At 41.4% G+C, this 13,247-nt stretch overlaps 1 protein-coding gene across 5 annotated transcripts in view; it reads left to right on the forward strand.

The window, feature by feature from the left end:
- The window catches only part of cspp1a (centrosome and spindle pole associated protein 1a), a 175,520-nt gene that overhangs the window by 33,383 nt on the left and 128,890 nt on the right, over positions 1–13,247 (forward strand). For all 5 annotated transcript variants that reach the window (XM_087985950.1, XM_043689245.2, XM_043689243.2 and 2 more), the window contains one exon: positions 3,238–3,336. In XM_087985950.1, the coding sequence (XP_087842076.1) occupies positions 3,238–3,336 (99 nt within the window). The remainder of the gene's footprint in view (positions 1–3,237; positions 3,337–13,247) is intronic.

Genomic DNA, 13,247 nt, shown 5'->3' on the forward strand with positions numbered 1-13,247 from the left:
CACACAGCCTTTAGATTTCTTTTTTTGGACTTGGAAAATAATCTGAACTTTTTTGTACGATGACCACATTTGTTTTTCTCCAGTATTTTTCTGCCGTTTATGCTGCATTTGTTTTCATTTCAATTCTTGTTTCATCCTTTCTTTCCCTTCTCAAGTTCCCATCCCTCTGCCTTTTCTTCAGCCATATATGAACTTCATTTATCCTGTTATTTCTGCATGTGATAGCAAATGGAACTAGTAGTAATTCTGACATTACTGCCTGTTGAAGTCCTACTTATTTAAAATTTGTGTTTTAATTCCCTATATTCTGCTTGTAGGACATCATCCTTTATTAAAAACCTATGATATTGGTACCAATATGTACCACAACCACTGACTATTCACCCTCTCCTTGCTTTTCAATTATTCCAAGACATCCTTGACCCTGATGCCAGGCAGGCAACATTCAATCCTAGAGCAAAAACAGAAATTTAAAGAAGAGTCACTGGACTTGCTACGTTAACTCTCCTTTCACAGATGCTGCCAGACCTGCTGAGTTTCTCCAGCAATTTTTTATTTTTGTTTCAGATATCCAGTTCTTTACAGTTCTACGGTTCTTTGTTTAATTCACTTCTAACTGCTTCCCTTACTGTTGAATGCCCTATCATCATAGCTCTGCCAATCTTCTTCCTCCCCTGCTGGAGTTGGCTGTTCTTGTTGGGCTTGCAGAAGCTTTTGTTTTTGTTCTTCAATTCTTTCTCACCAGGAGTAAATTCACAAAAAAGGTAAACATACCATTTGCCATTTTAGATTTGTTATAAGATGATCTGTGAGGAAATCGCACAGTGTCGATGATGGGATGTCTGAGCTCTCACATCATGAACAATGAAACTCAAATTTATTCCTTCCCTGAACACTGGATGAACCTATACCCCTGCTGGCACACATCTCCCTACTATTGCTTCCCACTCCAATGAACTGAGATCCCAGCATATAATCTTTAATTATCACCCATCACTGTCCCCATTCCTTCAGTGACCCAATACATTTCAGGCCAATCCTCCGCTCCTGAGCTGTCCACTTTCCCAAGAACTCCATGCATTGGATGCTAATAAGCCACTTGCTATTAATGACTGAATCCCATGACGTCCTTCCCTGACGGTTTTGGTAGAAGAGCTCAACTGACTAAAGCCCATCTCCCAGACTGGTGTCTCAACAACAACCTGACTGATCTGCATGTAATCCCCAAACTGTGGCAAGACCTTGACTGACCAACGCCCAAACGCTACAAAGTTCGGATCGTGAACTCATGTCAGATCCATGACTTGACTGACAGTGGCCAAATTTGGTCTGCAATTGGATCAGCCCCTTGATTAGCTGATACTATCCCTGGACTGACTGGAGTCCACTTTCAGCATACTAAACACTCGCCCCCTTTAATTTTCATGCATTGCTCTTTTATTTAAAGTACATGCAATGTGTTTGCTTTGTAAGATGCTGACACATGTTGCATCTCTGCTGTTGATATAGCATGGACTGCAACATGGCCATTCCGTTGCTCATAGGTACATTTACTCTTCAGTGCTTCCATCTGCCACAAGCTGCTTGCCCCTCCTTCTGCACTGAAAAGACAGGTTAGAACACAAGAGCTTGTTTGTCTCTAACTTGATGCTGAATAACTTGCTTGCAAAAAAAGCAGGCCAAGACACATAGAAGCTGCATGGTTCTCTGTCGGTGCTAAAATTCCTGCATAGGTAAGATACCTGGCAGTCCATCAGCACAAAGTGGGTTGCAAGTCGTATATGTTCATCAACTCCCAAAATACTTGCTAAAGACTTGAAATCGTTGTGCTTGGAAACACGCAAACGTGTTTTGAGGCTGGTGCTTTGCTTATGCCAATTTGCGTGGATGTTTACGCAGCAAGCACCCTGCTTTTTCAACCAAATGGTAGTGCACCAAGGTCTAAATAGAGTTGCTCTTAGTCAAGAGGGCTGTTGTCGTCACTTGATGGGTTCTAGCATGATAAGTCAAGGGCAATATTCAATATCAGTCTGGGGCTTTGGGTGGTCAGGGTTCGGGGTTCTATAATCTTAGTGTAGGGAGTTAGCAATGATCAGTCCTGCAGGTCCTGTTAACCAGACAAAATAATAAGTCAGTTGGGGAGCTGCAAGAGATCCGCCAAGGGTCAGGCTGCTTATCAGTTGACCTTGTTCTTCCAAGTTGGTCAGACATAGTCAGTCCTGAACAACGGTGAGATGTTATGTGACTCTGGATGTTAGAACAACACTGGCTTAGATGTGTTGTGATGTGGTATGACACTAAGAAAGGATAGCCCGAGTATATTCTTGTAGCTGCATTTGCACTGACAGTTGACAAGGCAGGTGATGATGTAAAGAAGCAATATATTAATGGATGTGAGTTTCTAATTGCAATGAAGCATCACCTACGTGTCCTTTCAAAGTTTTGTTTTCGTTTCTGTCTTGTTATATATGCATTGTGAAGAGCTGTTCAGGACTGGCAGAGATTAACCCAGTGCTGGACTTAATATGTGTTGCCAGTAGCCAAAATCCTGGAAGGTGCACACAATGTTTTTGCCACTGATGAGTGGGAGAACAATGCCATAAAGGTGTGGCATGTTCATAATGAAGTGAACTGCAGAGAATTGCACAGGATAACCTCATGGAGAGAAACCCTTCATGAAATGTATCTAAATAGATGTTTAATCAAGTTTAGGTGAAATCCAGAGCTTAAAATGTGTTGCTGGAAAAGCGTAGCAGGTCAGGCAGCATGCAAGGAGCAGGAGAATCGATGTTTCAGGCATGAGCCCTTCTTCAGGAATCATGCCCGAAATGTCGATTCTCCTGCTCCTTGGATGCTGCTTGACCTGCTGCGCTTTTCCAGCAACACATTTTCAGCTCTGATCTCCAGCATCTGCAGTCCTCACTTTCTCCTCTTAGGTGAAATCCAGCCACAGTCTTGGGGCTGTTAGCTTTCTTTTTAGTTATCTCAGACTTGACCTTCTCAAGGGCCTCACTATTACTGACTGCCATATAAATAAAACTAGACACTATCATCAAGCTGAAATTCTGGCCATGCCTTATATAAGATATATCTTATGACATTCACAATTGAGTTGTTCTTGCTATACAACCTAATACCTCAGTTGCTTCCCCTATGACTTTGTAATGATAATAGAATTGAAATGTTTAGTCAACTATGATGCTTATCATTAATGTGTTGTTTCGTATATTTTTTCAGGACAGACTGAGAACAGAACGAAACAAGGAATACAATCAGTTTCTTAAGGAGCAAGACAAATATGAGCGTTTGAGAAGAAATGACAGATGGCTACCGAAGGTGACTCTTTTTTTTTCTAGACTAAACAGAACCTCATCACCTCGGGAGATCTGCCACCCACAGCTTCCAACCTCATAGTCCGGGAACCCCTCACCGCCTGATTATACCTCCTTCCCAAGATCCACAAGCCTGACCACCCTGGCCGACCCAATGTCTCAGCATGCTCCTGCACCACCCAACTCATCTCCACCTACCTTGACACTGTCCTACCCCCCCCCTTAGTTGAGGAACTCCCCACATAAGTTCGAGACACCACCCACGCTCTCCACCTCCTCCAAGACTTCCGTTTCCCCAGCCCCCAACACCTCATCTTCACCATGGATATCCACTCCCTCTACATCTCCATCCTCCATGACCGGGGCCTCCAAGCCCTCCGTTTCTTCCTCTCCCGACGTCCCCAACAGTACCCTTCCACCGACACTCTCATTTGTTTGGCTGAACTGGTCCTCACCCTTAACAATTTCTCCTTTGGATCCTCTCATTTCCTCCAGACCAAAAGGGTAGCCATGGGGACCCATGTGGACCCTAGCTATGCCTGTCTCTTTGTTGGCTACGTAGAACAGTCCATCTTCCGTAATTACACCGGCACCACTCCCCACCTCTTCCTCAACTACATTGATGACTGCATTGGCGCCACCTCGTGCTCCCGCGAGGAGGTTGAGCAATTCATCAACTTCACCAACACGTTCCATCCCGACCTTAAATTCACCTGCACCATCTCTGACACCTCCCTCCCCTTCCTGGACCTCTCCATCTTCATTAATGACGACTGACTTGACACTGACATTTTTTACAAACCCACTGACTCTCACAGCTACCTGGATTACACCTCTTCCCACCCTACCTCCTGCAAAGTTGCCATCCCGTATTCCCAATTCCTCCGCCTCGGCCATATCTGCTCCCAGGAGGACCAGTTCCACTACAGAACACACCAGATGGCCCCCTTCTTTAGAGACCGCAATTTCCCTTCCCATATGGTTAAAGGTGCCCTCCGATGCAACTTGTCTACATCCCGCACCTCCGTCCTCAGACCCCACCCCTCCAACCGTAACAAGGACAGAACCCCCTTGGTGCTCACCTTCTGCCCTATCAACTTACGCATAAACCACACCATCCGACGACATTTCCGCCACCTCCAAACGGACCCCATCACCAGGTATATATTTGCCTCCCCACCCATTTCTACTTTTCGCAAAGGCCATTCCCTCCATGACTACCTGGTTAGGTCCATGCCTCCCAACCACCCACCCTTCCTTCCTAGCACCCTCTCCTGCCACCGCAGGAAATGCAAAACCTGCGCCCACACTTCCTCCCTCACCTCCATCCAAGGCCCCAAAGAAGCCTTCCATAACCATCAAAGTTTTACGTGCACGTCCACCAATATCATTTATTGTATCCGTTGCTACCGATGTGGAAGCTGGATGCCTCCTAGCAGAGCGCTTTAGGGAACATCTCCGGGACACCCGCACCAATCAACTCCACTGCCTGTAGACTAACATTTCAACTCCCCCTCCCACTCTGCCGAGGACATGGAGGTCCTGGGCCCCCTCCACTGCCACTCCCTCATCACCTGATGCCTGGAGGCAGAACGCCTCATCTTCCGCCTCAGAGCACTTCAACCCCATGGCATCAATGTGGATTTCGTCAGTTTCCTCATTTTCTCCTTCCCCCACCTCACCCCAGCTCCAACCTTCCAGCTCAGCACCGCCCTCATGACCTGTTCTACCTATCTATCTTCCTTTCCACCTATCCACACCACCCTCCTCTCTGACCTACGATCTTCATTCCTACCCCCATTCACCTATTGTACTCTATGCTACTTTCTCCCCACCCCCACCTCCCTCTCATTTATCTCTCCACTCTGCAGGCACTCTTCCTCTATTCCTGATGAAGGGCTTTTGCCCGAAACGCTGCTTTTCCTGCTCCTCGGATGCTGCCTGCCCTGCCGTGCTTTTCCAGCACCACTCTAATCTAGACTCTGGTTTCCAGCATCTGCATTCCTTGTTTTTACCTAGAAAATAATCATAATCTGGCAGAAAGTTAACGTTCAAATCAAAAATGCTATTTATGGTATATATTATGTGCGTGTGTATAGTGATCGTAGGAGAGCAGTGGATCATTGTGCCCATGCTGACTCTTGAAAAGAGCTATCCAGTTAGTCCTGCTATACTCCTCTCTTGTAAACAGCAGACTTATTTCCTTGGAAAGTATTTGAAGTACCCAGCTATCTTTTGAAAATCACCAGTGAATCTGCTTTCACCACTCTTTTTCAGGCAGGGAATTCCAATTCAGAACTATTTGATAAAACTATAGAATTCGAAGAAATAGGAGTGGAGTAGACATTTAGCACCTCAAGCCTGCTCTGCCAGTCAGAAAGATCAAGGCTGATCTAACTGTGCCTTACCTACACTTCTCTGTCTGTACTCCCCACCCTTGACTCCCTATATATCAAAAAATATGCCTAACTCAGCCTTGATTACATTCAATGATCCACCTTCCACTGCTTTCAATGGAAAAGTATACAGCAATTGCAATGACTGAAAATTACCCAAGGGAAGACATTTTTTCTTATTCCATTTGACTTCTTATTTTTAAACTATGTCATATAGTTAAATATTTCCCAACAAAGGAAAACGTTCTCTCAGCATCTACCCTTTTGAGTCTCCTTAAATTTCTGCATATTTTAATAACACAAGCCCTAATCTCAGGAATCAGCATAGTGAGCCCTCATTAACTTGCTTGCAATGCTTCAGTAAGGAGAAAAATACTACACAGTTCTGCTCTGAAAAATGTGCTGTAAGGTTACAATTAGACTTACTTTCTTTTAGATTGCCTCTTTACAATAAAGGCTAATATATTTGTCTTCCTAATTACTTTTGCTTCATGTTGACTATTTAAAGATTCATGTACGAGAATAACTAGATCCCTCTGCATTCCAGCGTTTTTTAGTATTTCTCCATTTTAAAAAAACCTTCTGTTAAGTGAGCACCCATGTATTTTACATGGTCATTTTACTCCATTGACCAGATTTTTGCTCAAGCATTTAATCTTTCTATATCCCTTTGCAAAATGAATTGTTTTCCCGTTTCATTTTATGCCTTCCCTCCTTTTAGCTATTCATTCTTTTTAGCTCTTGGGATATTTTAAATGTCATCTGTTGTGAAGATGTAAAATATACTTGGTTGAAGTCTCTCATTTCCTTGTTTCACGTGTTTATTTTTTCACCTTCATTCTTTAAGCTGCTATTGCTTGCTCACTTTAGGTACGTTTTTCTTTCTTTATATACTTGTAGAAGAATTCTTCCTGTCTGTACACATTTTATGCTAGTTTTTTTCTCAAACTCCAAATTCTGTCATTTTTTTGAAAAAGTCACCTTATGCTGGTTTATAAGATCTTTCCAGTCTCCTGGCCTTCCTCTAACCTTGATACTGTTGTATCCCTTTTAATTCTTCTACCATCTTTAATTTTCTTGGTTAGGCCTAGATGGTATATCTTTGTAGAGATATTCTTTCTCAATGGAGTACCAGCAGTACCTGGGTTACAGACAGGTTCTGTTCCTGAGTACTGTACATACATACATACATGATTTGTGTGCAAATCAGAACACAATACAGTACAGTATAAAATTCTAATTGTAAGTACGGCCAAATACTTGTGTGTTGGATCCTTAATGCTAATAGTTATATGGGATCTTGTTCGTAAGTACAAGCACCTGTAATTGGATGTTCATAAATCGGGAGGCCACCTGTAAATATGTGTTGAAAGCTACAAAATATCTGCCTAAATGTCTCAGTGCATCTCTACAATATTATCTTTTAACCTGTTTTCCGAGTCTACTTTAATCAACGCTGTCTACATAGCGTTGTCATTCCCTTTAAGTTTAAGACATTCATTTTGCCCTGCATTTCTCAAATTGAACGTGAGATTTTATTATGTTATGATCACTCTTGTCCAGAAAATTCTTTACTGAATTCATGAATTAATCTTATCTAATTACCAGGTCTAAAATAACTTCTGTGGTTCCACAATGTATTGTTCTCAATAACAAAAGCCTGTCTATGACCTCCTCCTCTTGGCCATCTTTTTGCTAATCCTCTTCTAGGCTAACTTTGCCAATCTGATTCGTCCAATTCATGTGAAGATTAAAATCACCATGATTTGTGTACCTTTCTTATAATCCAGTATTATTTCTTGTTTTGTTTCCACCGTTAATATTTTTCCTTTGCTGTTTCTCATCTTCATTCAAACTGATTCCATATTTTGTTCTTCCAAATATAATTATTTCTCAATACTAGTCTTCGTATAGCATTTTTATTTTTCATCTTCATCTCCACTCCAAACACCATAAATCAATTTCCTCTCCTTATTCATCCTCCTGTCAGTTTGAAAAAAAGTTCCTTTGTACTCTATCAAAACCCCTCAAAGTTTTGAATGTTCTGTGCCTGCCTGTTTCTGTGCCCACCTGTCTTGCCCTCTCTCTCCCCCAGCAGATTTGAAACTGCTCATTTCTGGTAGCATATTAGTAAATTCTGTTTGTATCTTATTCAAGATCCCAGACTGTAATACCCAGAACCAAACACAATATTCTAGCTGTGGCCTAACTTCTGACCCATAAATGTTGAACAAAAATCCCTAGCGATGAATTTTGTCTCCATTTATGAATCTAAAATTTTCTTATGCTTTTATTTGTGAAAGCTTTTTCACCTGATCTGCCACTCAAATGCCACTCACAAGCATGTAAAACCCAGGTCTTTGTTCCTGTTGTCCATAAAAAAAGATGTATAATTTAGTTTGTATTAATTCTTCTCATTCTGCATTTCAAGTTATATCACTTGCTGTTTTACTTGTTTGGTTCACTATTTTGTCTCCATTCTCCTCGAGTGCTACTTTCCTCCTAAATGTTTTTTCTACTTTTGAGTTTTGTATAGTAAGCAATTGTGATATTTTGCCCTATGTACCTTTGTCTAGGACATTAGTATGCATTGGAAAGAGCTGGGATTGTAATACTGACCCGTGATCACTGTTGTACACTTGAATTTTCAAAACAATAATTCACAGCTAATGCTTGCCATATTAAGATAGTGAACTTTTGTTACGAAACGGGGTAACCTCTCCTACTTAATTTAAAAACCAGCAATACAAAAAAGATTTATCCCGTGCAGTAATCTGAAAACGTTTGAGTGGCCAAGGACTATTTAAGATAAATATATAGAACTTTATTTCTTAAAGTATAACAAAGAATAATTAACTAACAGCTATTTACCAGTCCTTACTCTAACCTATCTGTTACTTTCCCTTCTTTAATACTAGATTCTGGATTAGTGATGCTGGAAAAGCACAGCAGTTCAGGCAGCATCTGAGAAGCAGTAAAACCGACTTTTCGGGCAAAAGCCCCCTTCATCAGGAATACAGTTGTATTCCTGATGAAGGGCTTTTGCCCAAAACGTCGATTTTACTGCTCCTTGGATGCTGCCTGAACTGCTGTGCTTTTCCAGCACCACTAATTTAGAATCTGGTTTCCAGCATCTGCAGTCATTGTTTTTACCTTCTGTAATACTAGTCCGATAAAACTCCCAATTACGATTTACAAAACCACACTTGTATCTCAAAACAAGGAAGCATTCGTTCTTCTATTCGGGTATTCGTGTGTGTCTTCTTTTCCTTAGGAACTTCTGTGTCACAGGTTACTAATCGAAAAGGTACTTTTCAGAGAGCTATTTTTAGGCAGTCTGTATATATGCTAGGCTTGTCAGTTCTCCTCTCAACTGTTCAATTTACCCCGGTCTTATACCCCCAAAGCATCGGATTGTTATTGGCTTTTAAGATTGTCATTATATTTAATTCAAACTGGATTTTAATTTGATATTTTTCAGGGTATAATTTAAACTGATTGGCCAAACTCAACTTTGTTTTTCGTTTTGTCTCCGGGCAACAAGCTAACTGAGTTGTTTGATCAAATGTTACATATATTGTTGCATTATTGAGAACACTTGGTGCTGTGTCCAGTAGTTCTGCTTTTAACTCTCTTAAAGTACACCCACATCTTCAATAATACCTCCCCCCTTAAAAAATGAGCCACCATCATGAAAAGATAGCTTCATTATTTTGTCTACTTTTTAAACACACTACCCTAACATACAGATAACGTTTAATATAGGTTCACCTTAACCTCTTCCCATATATTTTCTCTCTCTCTCTCTCTCTCTGTCTCTCTGCCTGCTTTTCTTTCTCTGTCTGTCTCTTTCTCTCTCTCTCTCTCTCTTTTTCCATCTCTCTCTCTCTCTTCTCTTTCCCCCCCCCCCTCATAACACACCAATAAAAGTCTCATATTCTTATGTTTAAAACATTCTAAGAATGTAAGCAGATTGTGGTCAGTGTACACCACCATCTCCGACACATTGTTCGTGACATACACATTAAAATGTTGTAAGGCCAGTACCAAACTCGATAATTCCTTTTCGATTGTGGAGTATTTCCTCTGGTGGATGTTGATTTTCTTCGAAAAGTAACCAACTGGCAGTTCAATCCCATCCTCATCTTTGTGCAGCAGTACAGCTCCAACTCCAATGGCACTACCATCGATAGCGACTTTAAAAGGTTTTTCAAATGTTTGGTGTAGCTAAAACTGGTTTGGCGGTTAATATCGATTTCAAATGGTTGACTGCCTCCTGGCATGGCTCTGTCCACCGAAACTTTGTGTTCTTCTTCAGCAAATTGGTTATCAGTGCCACTACACTGCTGAAGTTTGGAACAAACTTCCAATAGAATCGGCTGAGTCCTAAGAATCGAAGCACCTCTTCCTTCGAGGTTGGCCATGGAAATTCTTCGATATCCTTCGTCTTTGCATTTTGTGGGGTCAACCTTCCATGACTGATGTTATGTCCCAAGAACGTCACCTCTACTTTTGGAAATTCCATTTTAAGTTTATCACCAGTTTTGCTTCTCGTAGTCATCCAAAGAGCTCTGCCCAACTGTACCATGTGATCTTTCCAGGATTTGCTAAAGATCACTACATCGTCCAACTAGACTGCATAGTTTATTAACCCAGCCACAACTCTGTTCAAGAGTCTTTGGAATGTGGCGGGCGTGATCTTCATTCCAAAGGGCATCACTTTAAATTGATATAGCCCGTTTGGGGTGACAAATGCAGAAATCTTTTTCGCCAACTCTGATAAAGGTACCTGCCAGTAATCACGCATTACGTCCAACTTGGTGATGTAACTGGCTTGTCCGACTTGGTCGATACAGTCCTCCAATCTAGAAATTGGATATGTGTCCAATTTTGTAATGGCGTTGACACAGAATTGTTGAGTCCTGTCTGGTTTGGGAACTAAGATGATCGGTGAGCTCCACTTGCTCTGGCTTGGTTCGATGGTGTTCTCATTGAGCATGGCTTCCACCCCCATCTGGACCTGTCTGGCTTTGAGAGGATTAAGCCGATAGGGGTGTTGTTTTATTGGAGCAGTATTCCCTATGTCTGCTTCATGTACAATAGCATTAGTCCTCCCCATCTGATTCTTACATATGTCCTTATACCACAGTAATAAATCTTTCAACTCCGTTCTATACTCCTGAGACAGATGGCTTACAAATCCCACTCCTCAAGGACTACTTCATTTTGAGGCACCTCAAAGTCCATATCATCTGGATTTGATTCCTCACTCTGTGGAGCAGTAACTAACACCCTGTTTCTCCAGTTCTTTTTCTCTAGTGCAATACAGTTTCAACATGTTCACATGATCTACTTGATACTTTATTTCTATCTGGCATCTTTACTAGATAGTTCACCTGACTCAACTTTTTCTCAGACAGGGGCCATTAAACCTGGCTTCGAAGGGATCTCCTATCATTGGTAACAGTACTAACACGTTATCCTCTTGGGAAAATGTCTGAGTCTCTGTTTATTCGACACCTGCTTCATTCTACACTGCCCTCTTTAGGTGTTGTTTAGCTAACTCACCTACTCGATTTAGTCTCCCCCTCACCTCCGATACATAGTCTAAGTTCGAGATCTCCAACTTTGGTCTTGTCAATTTTTCTTTAATTAATTTCTAAGGGCCTCTCACTTCATGACTGAATATTATTTCAAAGGGAGTGAAATGAGTAGATTCATTTGGGGCATCTCTAATGGCAAACAATACAAATGGGCTACTTTATCACAATCATTTGGGTAATCCTGACAGTATACATCTAACATGGTCTTCAAGGTCTGCCATCTTTCTAAATCTCCCTGGGATTCAGGATGATACACATTGGAGTGAAAGTGCTGTATACCTAAGCTGTCCATAACCTCCTTAAACAGCCGAGCAGTAAAATTTGACCCTAAGTCCAACTGAATCTCTCTGGGTAACCCAAACAATGTGAAGGAAGCTACTAACTCCTCTTCCACCTTTTTTGCCTTGATACTCTGTAATGGAATTACGTCCGGAAATCTGGTAGACACATCCATTATGTTTAACAAGTACTGGTTCCCACTTTTAGCCCTCTGGAGGGGACTTACACAATCAATTGTAACCCACATGAAAGATTCTTCAAATGCGGGAATTGGCAACAAAGGTGCTGGTTTTATTAATACCTGTGGCTTACCTACCATTTGGCATGTATGACAAAAGTTAACCTCAGCCTTGTGCATTCCAGGCCAATAAAAATGTTTTTGTACCTTAGTCTGCATCCTCCCTAACCCTGGTGACCTCCTGCAGGTAGTTCATGTCCTACCCATTAACACCTCTGTCTGTATGCTACTGACAACACAATCTGGTACACCTCCGCCCATTTCTCTTCTGCACTAACCTGCCGTGGTCTCCATTTCCATCTGCGGATTCTATCTTTCAGATAATAACCCTCCGGAATATTCTCTGCCTCCTTTTCAGAATATGCATCCACATATATATCTTTTATCGTATTGTCTTGCTGTTGCAAGTCTCTTAGCCTTTCAGGACTAAACACTTATGTCTGACCCTCTGCCTGTTCAGATTTTTCCTGCACCATTACATCAAACAGGGTATCTGCTAACTGAACCTTTTTTTTTAATAGATATTTTTATTAGAAATTTAACATTTTTACGAGTTTACAAAAATAAACAAAACTCTCAGATATAAACATTGATATACAATTAGCTCAAATATACAATAGCCAAAATTTGACAAAAAAAAACAAAACAACAAAAAAAAACCGAAAAGAAAAAAAAACAAACAAACAAAACTCAACTATCTACTAATCTAACCTACAACTAACCAGGGTGTATATTTAAGTCTCTTACATGCTCGGGATGTGTTAGCATCAGATATAATAAAACCCGTATTCGTGCGGGATTCCTCCCCCGAGGGGCCGCGGACCAGCCAGGTTTGTAATCTCAATTAAATAAAAGCCCTTGTTAGGATAGCCGAAATATCTGTATTTATGTAATTCAAAAAGGGCTGCCATATTTTATAAAATAATTCGGTCTTTCGGTGCACCATATTTGTAAGGAAGTCAAGGGGAATACATTCCATAATTAGTCTGTGCCAATTTGAAAGTCCAGGAGGGCCCTCCGCCACCCAGTTCATCAAAATATTTTTCCTTGCACAGAAAGAAAGAATAGAAAATAGTCTCTTCCCGTACGTGTCCAGGGAGGGAAAGTTCGAAAAGCCCAAGAGGAGAGATACGGGGTCCACTTTTATTTCCGTTTCTAAAATTTCTGTCAGGGTACTTGCTACTTTAGTCCAATATCTACGGATCTTATGACAGGTCCATAAGCAATGTACAAGAGTGCCCACCTCTATTTTGCATTTAGGACACATTGGAGATGCTCCTGCCTTAAATTTTGCCAATCGAACCGGTGCTATATGGGCCCTATGAAGTATCTTCAGCTGGATAGCCTGGGTTCTGTTACAAATAGTAATTCTTCTAGCATTTTCCCAGATATCATTCCA

The sequence above is a fragment of the Chiloscyllium plagiosum genome, unplaced genomic scaffold (assembly GCF_037043375.1).
Source record: "Chiloscyllium plagiosum isolate Xiang-an unplaced genomic scaffold, Cpla_swu_hap1 HiC_scaffold_4, whole genome shotgun sequence".
NCBI classification, from domain to species: domain Eukaryota; kingdom Metazoa; phylum Chordata; class Chondrichthyes; order Orectolobiformes; family Hemiscylliidae; genus Chiloscyllium; species Chiloscyllium plagiosum.